Here is a 14,409-nt window from a genome sequence, read left to right as displayed (position 1 = left end):
TAGGAATAAAATCGTAATCTGATCACGGCTACTTGGCGACACAGAGTCTTCTTCATCCTCAACGCCGATTGAAGCAAGCTCGTCGATGTGAACTATCCGTCCGAATGTCGGACTCGGGCAGGAAACGCTTCTAATGTCACAGCTGGAAACGCTCGATGTGTGGATTTCGGTCAAAAGCTGATTAGCATTTCCATTCGGGGCTTTGCTAAATGCCTATATTGACCCGATTCTAGTCACCTAATGGCTGAATCTTTGTAATTAGTGCCAGCGCTGCTGCTTCTTCAGCTTGACCTGCTACACAGTATTGACTCTCCTAAATATGGCTTTCAGAGAAAGCCAAATATTGACCACCCACAGGCACAGCAGGACTTCTGAAGATGCATTATGTTGTGATAATTAAGTCTTTGCTGAAGACAAAAGCGGGAAAATTCACAAATGTTGTCCTATCTGTAGCTGCATTCTTATACAAAAGTAGTCCCCGGGTTACGAACGAGTTCCGTTCCTGCAGTACGCTGGCGACGTAACCAGAGTTTCCACGTAATTCGGGATTAACCCTTTAAGTACCCCAAAATAGCAATCCAAAAACTCCAAAGTATTGTATTTTATTTAATAATAAAAGACACACTGCCTGGCTGGACTGTCGCCTTCAACGACAGAAGCAAACTCAGACGTCTGACACGGATAACGGATAGGTGCGCTCTGGTTTGGCCCACATAAGGCTGTAAGTTGCTTCAGCTAATACATGTTTGTGTATGCATTTGTAATTAATTTTAGAGCTAGAGTTTGTGGAGTTATGTATGAGCGATTTGATATACGAATTGTAAATAAGTTAGCATTTGTAACATTTAAGCAAGCAAACTTTCTGCAAATTAGGCCAATTTAATCTACTAAATTTACATATTGATCAGACTAGATGGATGTTTGAATACCAGTTGTTTTGTGTCAAGTGTTCTATTGCTAAAATGCATGTCGTTTTGAACATAAGTGTACACAGCTTTACAAATTGTCGAAAGTGAAGGAAGTAAAAAGCTTCAAAAGCATAATTGCCATGTTTGCTGTCTTTAAAGTTGAATAAATTCACGTCTAGTAAAGACGGAACATGTCATATTAATAAATTAAAGTAAAAAAATAACATACTCTGAAGTACAATAAGGTACTGTTTATGCAACTTGAAAAAAAAAAAATGGAGACAAAATGGCGGGCGAGACTCCAGCGTCATAAAGTCGAAATTGTGTGAGTTGATTACATCTTAACTAGGGTTGGGCATCGTTTGAAATTGAACGATTCTGCTTCCGATTCCATGTTTCGATTCCGGTTCCAAACGATTCTGATTCTTTTAAGAGGCAGGGAAAAAAAACTTCTAGGTTAAAAATGTATCACTTTATATTAATGTCGTGACTTCTCGATGATTTTTTTAATTATATGGATTTAAAATTAATATTATTATTATTTTATTATTTTTATTATTATTTATTATTAATACAATTTATATGAAATTTATGAATTATATGAACTTTTCACAGGGCTATTTTTAACTTGTATATAAATATCCGTCTTTGAACTTGAATGTGATGAAGTTTCTTTCCACAGGAGTGCACTTTCACAAAGATGTTTATTTTTCAAAAGCTCACGGTGAAAACATTTGCATATATTCTTTTGCCATATACTGTATGTACAGTGCCCTCCATAATTATTGGCACCCCTGGTTGTGTTTTTTAGCTTCTAATATTTTTTTTTATTCAAATAATATGGGACCTTAATGGAAAAAAAGGGGAAAATCCAACCTTCAATACAAGTGCATGTATTCAGTGGGAAAAAAATCCCACATAAAGAAATAATTATTTGACATCAAATAATGTGTGTCACAATTATTAGCACCCCTGGTGTTAATACTTTGTACAACCCCCTTTTGCCAACAAAACAGCACCTTTATGTGGTATTTTTTCCCCACTGAATAAATGCACTTGTATTGAAGGTTGGATTTTTCTCTTTTTTTCCATTAAGGTCCCATATTATTTGAATTTTAAAAAATGATTAGAAGCTGAAAACCACATCTTAACCAGGGGTGCCAATAATTATGGAGGGCACTGTACCTTAGCTGGGAGCTATGACGAGCATTAATATAAATTCTTCTACTGATTATAATTTTAAGATCTTTTAATACTGTTGATTTTAATGGAGGCTTCTACTGCTTTAAGATGGCGGCTGTTTACTAACAGCGGCGAGTCTAATTTCGCATCTATTTCTCTGAACATGTTCTAACGCCGCCGTCTATCTGTCATCTAGTTCTATATAAATGTGATATCGACCATAGGCCGACGTAATAATACAACTTATTCTCCTACTATTCCATCCATCCTTCCGTCCGTCTGTCCTTCCATCCATCCATCCTCGGGTGGCGGGGACAGCATAAGACAGACGGAATTTATTGTTTTACTTACCTGGTTCTGACGGCGCAGCATGTCATATATGCAGTACTCAGCTATGCTGTGCACTCGGCACTTGTATTCCATGAAGCCGGAGGTGTTTAATCATATTGCTCGTGCAGCCACCTTTGCGTGATATAGTTGTCCTGCAAACGTTGAACTGAGCTGATTGGTCTTTTTTTTTTGGAGTAAACTTGAGCCAAACTTTTGAGCACCGTCGCAACGTGCGTATGGTTGTAATCAAGTTCCAATGCATGAACATGCTCTTCTTGTGGCTACTTCTTCGTGGTTTTTCGGCAGCAATTTTTTTCCGCACGGCGGTCAAGGCATTGAAACACGGGGTCAAAATTTTTAAATTCCTTTCCGGGATCATCGGAATGTTAGAACCGGGTCCCATCGATGCTCGATGCATAATGCGCAACCCAAGTTGTAACCCGGGGTATACCTGTATAAAGTAAATGGAACTTTGTGTGTGTGTTCGTTCCTTACGGACTCCGAAGCCGCTGGGTGGATTTTGACAAAATTTTGCACAGTTGTCCTTTATGTGTCTAGGAGTGTTCTGTACAAATTTAAATGTGCAGTGATGATACATTGTGGCTTTAAATATAATAAATGTTTTTGGATAGTTACTAATTAAAGGGTTAATTCCGACTTACATGGAAATTTGGGTTACGTCGCTAGCGTAGGAACGGAACTTGTTCATACCCCGGGGACTACCAGTATTTTTTTTTATTACTTTTTTTTTTTTTTTAAATTGTTAAAAACGAACACACTATTTGATGATTAAGAAGCTCAAATAGATAATTTGGACATTTTTGAGCTCAACAAAACAAGTCATGGACTCTTAAAACAGTCCCCGATTCAATTGGTAATCAATTAGTTGTTGATTAGTCCATCAATCGCGTCAGGAATAATAACCCTCCAAAGGAAACCGTAACTACGATGTGGCCCATGACTAAGATGAGTTTTAACACCCTTGTATACAGTGCCGGTAAAAATCTTTTTGTGCTTTGTTTCCTGCATTTGGACACATTTATTACTCGCCTGAACGTTATTTGAATAGGCTGCATGCACAACTATAATGTGTTTATTACGATGAGTAAAAAAAAAAAAACAAGGCAGATAAGAAAGAAGGAAATAGCTCTTTGAAAGTAAAAGAAGTAGATAAGCTGTAAAGCCTGAATGCGTGGTATGTGATACGATACCTTCCTTGTCCGAGCTTTCGCATATGGGCTGCTGATGGAGGCTTGGCATGGAGAGTCTGTACCATTATTATGTTCAACCTGAAAAAAAAACGGCATCAATTTCAATCAATTAACATAAAATCATTACTGCCGTTAAGGATGATCAGGCCTACCAATGTCAATAGCAGCTAAAAGGTAAAAAAAAAAAAAAAACTGATGAAAAGGATTATAATTGAACTCAAAGAATATGCACCAAAAACGTGACAAACTAGAGGTTGGTTAATCTCTTTATCTGCATATTAAGTAAATATTAAACATGAAAAGTCAACTCTCCTTCATGTTTGAGGAAATATGCCAGTGGCTTATCTTCAAAACTGACCTTGAATTTTTGATACTCAAAGATCACAATCATATAATCTACTATACTTAGTAGGAATACTGTACAATTTATAAAACATTTTTAGCTTATAACTTTTTATCTATTTTGGTTGAATTTAATTACAAAAAAATATTTTTATTGAAATGTAGCTAATGTTAAAATTCACATTGAAATATAATGTAAATAAAATATTACATTGAAGAAAATATTTTTGATTTTTTTAAGTATGTCATTCATCTTTCACAATGAACATGACCATATAATTGCTCAGTCCTTATTTGAACACGCTATGATTATATAGTTTTTATATTTTACTAATTAACTTTATAATGATTTCAATTAAATATTACATTTAATGATACATTTTTTTAACAATTCCAAATTCTTTCACTCCAATTTCACAGAGCCCAAATCTGAATAACCTACAATTAATTTTTTTTTTTTTTACAAATTAGGGCTGTAGCTATTGATTATTTAAGTAATCGATTAATCTATCAGTTTGAATAATCGAGTAATCAGATTAGGAATTTTTAGGAAATGTAAAACAAAGGCTTGCGAAGATTGCACTTTCAAAAGAGCATTAAATGCGAATACAAAAAAAATTCCCGAGTGTTTTTTCAAACTATGCAGAATTGCATTTTCATTTCACAAGAGGAATAAATGCATTTAAAAATAAATCAAATGACCTGATCTTGGCCTTGAACACCGGCCACTTTATTAGGTACACCTGTCCAGCTGCTCGTTAACACTTATTTTCTAATCAGCCAATCACATGGCGGCAACTCAGTGCATTTAGGGATGTAGACATGGGCTACGTTCATACTACAGGTCTTAATGCACGAATTCAATTTTTTCGTGTTTTTCCGACTCGAATGAGGCATTAACTTGACGGTCTGAACGTGACAAGTCGCATAGAACTGGACCATTTCAAATCCGATCTGGGTCACTTTCGTATGTGGTTCAAATCCGATCTGGGCCACATTTTTCCAGACTGTCGCGGCGGTCTGTACTGTCCAGTCTCTCAAATCGGAATTCATGCAGCAATTACGTCATCAAAAAGCGAGAGAGACGCCATGATAGCGGTGCGGCTGTGCGTTATTAGCGTCTAGCTTGCCTTGAACACGGCTTTTTAGGAAGGGTGGGACTTGACAACAGTCATAAACAAAAATAAAAATGGGTTGAGGAAAAGCCTGAGAATGATCGGTTTTCTGTCTGCTCCATATAAGCAATATTTCAACATTGCTTACACGGTCGAGAGTCGGGGCAAACTGCGCGTATGTGTGTGTGACATGCACGGACGGTGCGTGCATGCTATTGTTCCATATACTTTGAATACAAGCCTAAACTGGGATTATTTGTGTCCTCTTTTTAAAAAGCAAAATATGATATCCCTGGAATGACGGATGACAGCCAGCATGTGTGGTCATTTGTTTTGATGCTTCTGCGCATGCGGGTCGTCTTGCTCAGCGCTTGTCGGACTGCGAATTAGTGCGCATGCGTAATACTTGAATGGTCTCAATGGACAAAGGCAGTCTGAACGGGCACGCCAAAAAAACAGATATGACAAAAAATCGGATTCGTGCATTAAGACCTGTAGTATGAACGTAGGTATGGTTTAAGACAATCTCCTGCAGTTCAAACTGAGCATCAGTATGGGGAAGAAAGGTGATTTGTCTTTCTGATAGTTTACCCCTGACCTTTTTACTGCAATAATATAATGAAAACCTGAAATTATGGCTTTTAGATTTGGTGTGCCACCACCGCTGGACTGGCCATCAGGCATACCGGGCATTTGCCCGGTGGGCCGATGGCGATTTTGGGCCGGTTCTGAATTTTTTTTTTTTTTTTTTTACCTAACGGCATTAATCACATTGGTACACAAAACTGGTAGATCGGCCCATCAGTCAAGATTGTTTATGGGCTGGACCAATTACAAACGAGGGCCGATGCCCCCTCCCTCTTGATCAGAGGTATCAGATATACATTAATCAGACATACAGAGAGAGGAGATAAACAAAATGGATAAGTACAAGAAAAGGAAAGGAGGCGCGGAAAAAAATTAGAGATAGAAAGAGACAAGCCCTTCATGCGGACGCCGCTAAATGTTGCCGGTGGCGGAGCTTCCTCTTCAGCGACAGCAGCAACCGCAGGTTACGATGGCGGGGGTGGCCGTCAGGTGGATGAGGGGAAGGGGAGGCAGGAGGAGAGACCCGCGGCCGCCGGCGGTCCGAGTGGAGGGGAATCTGAACTTCAGGTAAGAAGTGTTGAACTGCAGTCTATCTGGTTCAGATATGAATTAAGCGTGGGTGTAGTTTATTTTCATTGCGCTCGCTAACTCTTAACACCGCCAGTAGTTATAATTAGGCCGTTAAGCAATTTAGTGCATGCAAACTAACATGATGGGGTTTCTCTAATGCTGGACGGTTTCTATGATGCTATTCTAGTTGTAATTATGTTAGTGCTTAAGTAAATTTATTTTATTAATTTAGTTAGTTAAGTATTATCTCTATTTGTTAGGTAGTTAAAAACTTTATAAGGTCGAGCGGACGCGCCGGCGCGTCCGAGCACATAACTTTTTTTTTTTTTTTGTAAGACAACACAGGCAAGATCTAGCCTGGTAGTTTCCATTCAAACTTCTGTCAAAAGTGCGAAATCTCAACTATATGACAGTTTATGAGTGGTCTCAATTGGCCAAGTTAAACCATATTTATGATAAGTCGATCACTCCATGCAGACTTTTGGATTCCTCTAAGTACTGTATAGAATACGTGATTCAACTGAGTAAAAATACCAGCACTGTGATCATCAGAGCAAGTCCATCAGGTGACATTCTTTTTCACCTCTGTCTCCTTTCACTTTGAAGGTTCCCATGTTTGAGGAAGCATTTGGTGTTGCTGTGCAAAGTGTTGCTGCAGTGGAGGTTCAAGGTTACTGTTTATTGATATGGTAAGTACATTAGTCTGTGAAAATATCACTTAATTACTTCTGCTAAGTTGGTTTGTTTGTGTACGGTATAATTCAAAAAGTTATGGACGGATCTTAATGAAATTTTCAGGAAATGTCCACTCTGGGACAAGGAAGAGATGATTCAATTTAGATTTAGAGGTGATCCGGATCACTGTCTTGATCCAGGATTTCTTTGAAGGATTCTTTATCATTGCAGGATAGGGCGATTTTCAGCATATGTGTATGCAACTCCAAGAAAATTGCCCAGATTGCTTGTAAAAAAAAAAAAAAAAAAAAAAACAGGACATGGCCATGGTAGTTGCTATGAAATGACACATTATGATTTGAATTCTGCTAATATTCTGGGTACTGTGATCCAGTACATGAGAAAAATAGGGGCTTATCACATTTTTTTGACACAGTGAGGTAACAGATGAGGGTACAGACATACAAACAGGTCTGTGCTCTCTGAGTGTTTTTATAGTTACAGTCTGTAATTTACACATTTTAATATTCATCTCAACTCTGTGTCCTATTTTTCAGGATCCCATCATACTTTGTTCATTGTTTGTTCAGGATTTTGCCCTAAGTAAGTACTATATAGGGGATATGATGCAACTATTTTCCCAGATTTTTCTAGAAACCAGTACTGTGATCATACAAGTCCATAAAGTGTTATTCTTTATCACTTATCTTCCTCTGTCTCCTTTCACTTTTTAAAGGTCTCCGTGTTTGAGGGCCTATTCTGTGGATATATTTATTTGCACTTTTATTGATGCAGTAAATAAATAGTCTATGAAAAAATCACTAAATCTGTCATTTATTCATTTTAATATATTCATCAATGATCATGTCTCACCTCTATTCCGTATTAATCCCTGTCCTAATTTCAGGATCCCATCATACGTTGTACATTGTTCAGGAGGTTAACTAGACCATGCAGCCTTTTGATATCCGCTAAGTACTGCATAGAATATTGGGACTGGAAGGATGGTGTATGTTTAAGTCTATTTTAAAGTATATATACACCAACAAGACAGTGTGAAAGCATTGTCACAACAAAGTTTGTTTTCATTCATAGGCTTAATTGTCTTTCCATCAATACCTGGTGGGCCGGTCTCGGCTCAAAATGCCCGGGCCGATTTTTTGTCCCAGTCCAGCCCTGTGTGCCACCCAAAGATTTTAAGTGGCCCCATCTGGCCATCCCTATGAAAAATTTCTGGAGGCGCCACTGATTCCCAATGAGGAAGGAGCAACAATATAAACTGGTTACATGCAGATGGCTACGACATAAACGAATCGGCAGTGAAAAAACCCGGTGAGATATCACTCCGCTCTGCTCCTCTGCAGAGCTGCTGGATTAAAAATGTTGATGTTCATACTGCAATTATTGACAAGCAACGGTAAGTTGTAATAACTTTATCCTGAAAACGTAGCCAACACTATTAATTGCATGGGTCATTGATGATTTCCATGTGTGCATATGTTCTTTTTGATTGGCATGCTAAGTCGGCCAAATTGACTGGCGCTAGCTTAGCCACTCCTTAGCCCCGAAACTAACAAATAACTAACAAACTACACTGAATTTGTTGAAATCAACTCAACTGACTAAATAAAACCTTGCAAACTCAGAGATAAAGCGTGTTGTCAAAAATTCTGAACTTCCCCTGTAACAGCTGGATCCAGGGACGTTAGACAAGCCATGTCATTTTCACTGTTGCCACAAGAGGACAGTGTATCCACCCAAATAAATAAAAACTAAATGCAATACAACGCCACTCTAATTAAACAAATCCTCAAGCAGCAAAATTTGATTCGAAGCTTTTTTCTAATCGAATTACTCGAGTTAATCGATTCATCGTTGCAGCGCTAAAACAAATGAATTCTCAATATTCAAAATAATATGGAGCTGAAGATAACATTCTCATTTAAATAAAACTTCATAAAATTTTAATTAAATGTTCTAATAAGTAAACAATTTAAAATAATAATAATAATTTAAAGCACTTCCACGTTGAATCGTCGCAACGTTTCCACATTGGTGTGTGAGAACAACCTTCCCCCTGCGGAGTCAGCTGATAACATCTGCAAAGCCGCGAGGGCACGCAGAAAAACAGCTTTTCCACAAACAGAACGGCCCGCGTCACGCTAATCGCGCCGCGTGCGTCACATGGTAGGTGTTAAAAGGGACTATGTAAGGGAATTTGAAGGGCGCGCGCACCTGGGGATGTCGGCCGCAAACAACAACTTTAAAACCTTTCGGGAGTTGTGCGTGGTAACGGTGGCGCGTCAGGAACGAAGCGTGCATTGTATGGGAAAACACTCATTAGACCATCCGGAACATTCCCATTTGAAAAAAGGAGAACGTAGTGTATTCTGATTTTGTACTAGTTCAACAGCACATTAGGGAAAAATAGGGCACCGGAGTGGATCGTATTTACTGTAACGTTGTCATGATGTCCTACAAGGGTTTGCACATGTTGGATGTTTCAGGGTGTGAACGCATGTTTGTATTGAAAGCTATCTCCCAGTGACGATGAGTTAGGTTTCCTTAAAAGTCAAAAGTGGTATCAGGTGATCAAGTAACCTGGCGATCCAAGTCACGTTTCCCTGTGCTGCCATGAATCCGTCCATCCATCACTTTGGAAGAAGCGACTCGAAAAGATATCCATCCTAGAGTAGAAATTCAAGCAGGGTTCTGCGATTCCAAACATTACTTGCGAAGGAATTGTGTCACAGAAAAAAGCAACCACACTGATCTGCGTATGTGTGTTGGGGAAAAATATTGCAGATGTATTTTTGGATCCAGAAGATTATATTTTTGTGGGTATGAAAAATACACGTGAACTTGGGCAAATAATTTTAAAGAAAAACTGTATATCGCTGCTATCTTAAGGGTTTTGAATGGAAATTAAATTGTTTCCCCAGCTTGGAATTCGCGATTAGCATTCGTCAGAACCACCACCAATAAAAAATGTGATTGACAATTTGACTGTATAGTGATGCCTCGTTTTTCACGGTTAATGGGCACCAGAACCTGCCACAATAGGTGAAAAACCACAAAGTAGCGCACTCCCCCCCCACACACACACACACACCACAAAAAAAAAAAAATTGTGTGCTCTTTGTATTTATTCAGATTTAGCATCGGAAAGAAATATACCCTAATTTTCGCACTATAAGGCACACCTGACTATAAGCCGCCACTCACCAAATTTGATACGAAAACGACATATGTTCATAGATAAGCCGCACTGGACTATGAGCAGCAGCTGTCCTCACTGTGTCATGGGATAATTACACCAAAAGATATTAATTGGTAACATTTTATTTGACAGGGACATCATACGACTGTCATAAAACCAAATGAACCAGCATTTCATTGCTTCAAGAAGCTTCATTTGGCCATCATTGCTCCCTTGCGAGAGACAGTCAACCTCTACTGCCACCTGCTGTTAACATTGTTGTTGTCCAACATGCCTCCTAGCATGAACTGCATCACTAAAGATGTAAACAACAATCAAAAATCATGTTCTGTGCTAAATATTTCTTCAGTTACTGTTCCAGTTGTTTCATTAATTGCTAGTTATGGTATTTGGTAACACTTTAAATGACGGTGGTGCCTAAAGACTGTCATTAGACAATCATAATTATGACATGAATCTGTCATGAGCATTAATGAATGCTTATAACAGATGTCATTTAGTGTTATCCGGCAGATTATCTCACTTTTGAATGGATGTAAATGATCCCAGCTGGTCATAAATGGAGTTAGTGTTACCTATTAACCCAAATAAATCAACAAATAAGCCGTACTGGACTATAAGATGTAGGATTCAAAATGAAGGAATAAAGTAGCGGCTTATAGTCCAAAAATGTCGGTATGTAAGATATGTTTTTTTATTTTTTTTCAGCCAAATTATAATTTTTAAAAAATGTGTACAGTGATCCCTTGTTTTTTGTTGTTAATGGGGACCAGCACCCACAGCGATACGTAAAAAACAGCAAAGCAGCGCATACAACCCCCCCTCCAATGTGTGTTCAATGTATTTATTCAGATTTAGCATTGGAAAGAGATCCCAAAGTGTAATTTTTAAAAAATGTACATAGATTTTTTAATAAATATTTTTTAAGCATTATGATAAGTTTTATACGTTACTGTCGCACCGAATTCTTTTTAAACAAGAATAAAGTAGTAGAAAAATGCTTGTCTTTATTAAATGCTGCACTGAGTGAGTCACCTCAAATCCGCTCAAGCTGATCACTTACACGCAATGAGTTGCCACAGCAACTGTTTAACAAGTTAAACGATGATTGACGTATGCGGCGCTTTGAAGTTCGTGTCTCTGGCAACATCAAACTCAAACATCTGTCAACCATCGTTAACTTTAGAGCTGCCACCAACAAAGAGCAGGGAGAGGGAGGGAGAGGGAGACTACACGGTCGGCTCGGGACAGCTCATCTGTGTTTATTTTTTTAAGTTGTAAAAAAAATCGGCGATGGACTGAGGGCAAGAAGTTTGAAGCGCAAAGTAGCGAGGGATCACTGTATATTACACGACAATAAAACAGGGAGGGCTGGCAGTGAATGATCAGGTTTTCATGCCATTGGCAGTGATAGAGGGATGGAAAAGGGAAAACAAAAGGATGGAAGACGTTAAAAAAATGATGGGAAAGGTTTAGCAAAAGGGTGGGAGAAGGAAAGCAAAGGAGGACATGCAAAAAGTAGGGAAAGGGAAAAGAAGGGTGAAAAAAGTAAAAAATAAGGGTGGAAATTAGAAATTAAAATCTGGAAAAGGGAAAACAAAAGGGTTAAGACAAAAAGATGGAAGAGGGAAACACAGACGGGTGGAAAAGGGAAAATAAAACTGAGAAAACAGGGGAAAAAAAGGGTTGAAGCGAAAAAAAAAAGACAAGATAAAAATTTTCAAATAACATGAGATCAAAGTAAAATGTTTTGTGATCAAAATAAAAACCTGCAGTTGACTGGCAAGCTGATGATCTCTGCCAGCCCTCCCATAGCAATTGGTTTGGACATTTATATCCCTCAATGGCAGCGAATGAGTTGAACAACAAGATATCAGCACACAACACGAATGATTGTTTGTTCCGGTTGTTTCCTGTCGGCTAAACAAGAAGATCAATAAAGACACCTGCTACAAGATGTCCACCTCCCGCGATCAATACGCCGATCGATTTTGAGCCTGCGGTTACGTAAGCGGCTATCCATATGCCGCTTCGTTGGGTAAATTGGTCAAAAGTGATGTCATAGGTCGGACACAGGAACAATAACAACAAAATTAGCACGGACCTTGACAGGGATGACCTCTTCTTCACTTTTGTCAACTTTTGGGTCCGCTTCAAAAATGCTGCTGAAGTTCTGAATGAGCCGAACCAGGATCTTGTTGCAGATGGTCTGCTCGTTCAGGGCCTCGAACCCGGGAGGCACGCTAGACCGCAACGAGATGGAAAAAATTTTTTAAATGGAAATATTTATAAATATGGTCTAAATTGCAGAAAAATGACAAGCCTTCTTGAGTGGCAACAGCACCGCCTGCTGACAAAATATCAGACACGTTAAGGGTTTGATGTTTTTTTTTGTTGTTTTTTTAAATCTGGGCAAAATGCATTTTAGTTATTAAACATTATTTTCAAAATTGTAATGTATGAAGTAAAAAAATCCTTGTATTCAATACTTATTTTATTGTGAGCAAAATTTTATTACATACGAGCACTATAAACAAAATTTACGGTTCCTGATTGATCCAGTTTTTCAAATGATGGATATGTCTTAATGGAGCCCCTACGGCAGTACTTCTCAAATAGTGGGGTTGAAAGAGCGATGCTGGGGGTGGCGCATGTGGCCTTGGGGCACTTACTTTTTTACCGAACTGGAATAAAGTGTAATTGCACATCCGGCGAGTTGGTGGCAGTGCTGCTCTAATTTTCAGCATGTGCGCAGTATTTTTTTAACCAAACAAGAGCACACAATAAAGAGCACTGGAGATATGAAAAGCTAAGACTAAGAAATATGACGAAGCGTATGTAGCATTTGGCTTTGACTTTTAGTACAGTGGGAGACGAGGGAAGACCAGTCTGTTTACTTTGTGTAAAAATGTTCACAGCGGACAGCAGGAATTCTTTTTTTCAGCGAAAACGTGCCAAATATTGCCAACAATTGTCCCGCTTTGTCAGTGTTACATCACTTAACCAGCGAGCACTGTCAGCATCACATAAGGTGGCATACCAAGTTGCTCAATGCAAAATAACCCAACCCCACAGCAAAGAAGCTGATACTGCCTGCAGCCAGGGCCGGCCCAGCCTATACGCAGACTATGCAGCTACCTAGGGCCTCTGACCACTAGGGGGGCCCCAATCTGGCAATTGTTTAATTTCTAATTTATTTTGTTTACTACAGTTTGCTTTATTTGAATTTTGTGAGTTTTGATACTTGATTACAAGCTTAAAAAAATACAAATTCTTCCTTAACCTCTTTCTTTCCTCTTTTAGAAAAAGGTTTGGCGCTATCTACTGTAAGTACTGACAATCATTTGGGGTGAGAAGTTTGAAGTATGCAGTGCAACAAAATCTGATTAATATACAAAATATGGACGTATGGGTTGGATTGCATGTATGGGTTTCACAGTACACTGTGACGAAATGGTGGGACAAAAATATGGGCCCCTTTGCATTATTTTGCTTAGGGCCCCCAAATGGCCTGGGCCGGCCCTGCCTGCAGCAAAAATAAAAACTGTCTCTCTGTCCAATGACACTGTTGTTTTTATTCTATTAATTTTTGTTTTTTCAGTCTAATTGTTTGGCATATTGTCCTCTTGAATTGATGTTGCTAATCAATTTGAATTTATGTTTATTTATTGATTTTATTTTATTTTTTTCTTTCCTGTATCAAACGTTCAAAAAATGTACCTTGAGTCCATTTTTACAGTATCGATGTATGTTGTTTTTTTTAAACACTTTATTTTTTTTTTCTTCTTTAATATTAAAAAGGACACAATGTTATGCAGAGGTGTACTTATATAATAATAGGAATTTTATACACAAATGATACTACAGTATATTTAGAGTGGCGGCAGAGTTGGGGGGGGGGGCGCAACGTTTACGTCTTCCTGGGGGGGCGTAACAGAAAATAATTGAGAAGCACTGCCCTACAGGGACATCGACAGAAATAAAGTTAATTTAAGCAATGTTAATGCTAATGTTTACCAGATGGTTTTGGTGCACACCAGATTGTTTCTGGTGCACACAAAAACCATCTGGTAAACATTAGCATTATTTAGCATTTAAGCTAGCGGACATTTGCTATGCAAGTGAGCCAATAGCGTACCGCATGAATGCTATTTTTAGACTGACGTCGCCATCATAACCCGGAAGTGGGTCAATATGGACACGCCCTTGCATACAATCCATTTTATTTCTGCTTTTTTTCCTCCGGTAATCTTTGAAAAAAGAACATG

General features: G+C 38.5%; 1 protein-coding gene and 1 long non-coding RNA gene across 5 annotated transcripts in view; one reads left to right on the top strand and one right to left on the bottom strand.

The window, feature by feature from the left end:
• Positions 1–14,409, bottom strand: part of fam13a (family with sequence similarity 13 member A) — a 131,030-nt gene that overhangs the window by 98,103 nt on the left and 18,518 nt on the right. For all 4 annotated transcript variants that reach the window (XM_057842690.1, XM_057842694.1, XM_057842692.1 and 1 more), the window contains exons 5-6: positions 12,246–12,384; positions 3,632–3,709 (exon numbers count right to left, since the gene is read on the bottom strand). In XM_057842690.1, the coding sequence (XP_057698673.1) occupies positions 3,632–3,709; positions 12,246–12,384 (217 nt within the window). The remainder of the gene's footprint in view (positions 1–3,631; positions 3,710–12,245; positions 12,385–14,409) is intronic.
• Positions 6,156–8,034, top strand: LOC130919992 (uncharacterized). The gene is made up of 3 exons (XR_009064063.1): positions 6,156–6,935; positions 7,479–7,524; positions 7,658–8,034. It is a non-coding gene; the product is annotated as an uncharacterized LOC130919992 (long non-coding RNA).

The sequence above is a fragment of the Corythoichthys intestinalis genome, chromosome 8 (assembly GCF_030265065.1).
Source record: "Corythoichthys intestinalis isolate RoL2023-P3 chromosome 8, ASM3026506v1, whole genome shotgun sequence".
NCBI lineage: Eukaryota > Metazoa > Chordata > Actinopteri > Syngnathiformes > Syngnathidae > Corythoichthys > Corythoichthys intestinalis.
Note: the sequence above shows the minus strand (reverse complement) of the source record. Positions and strands in the feature narration are given on the sequence as shown.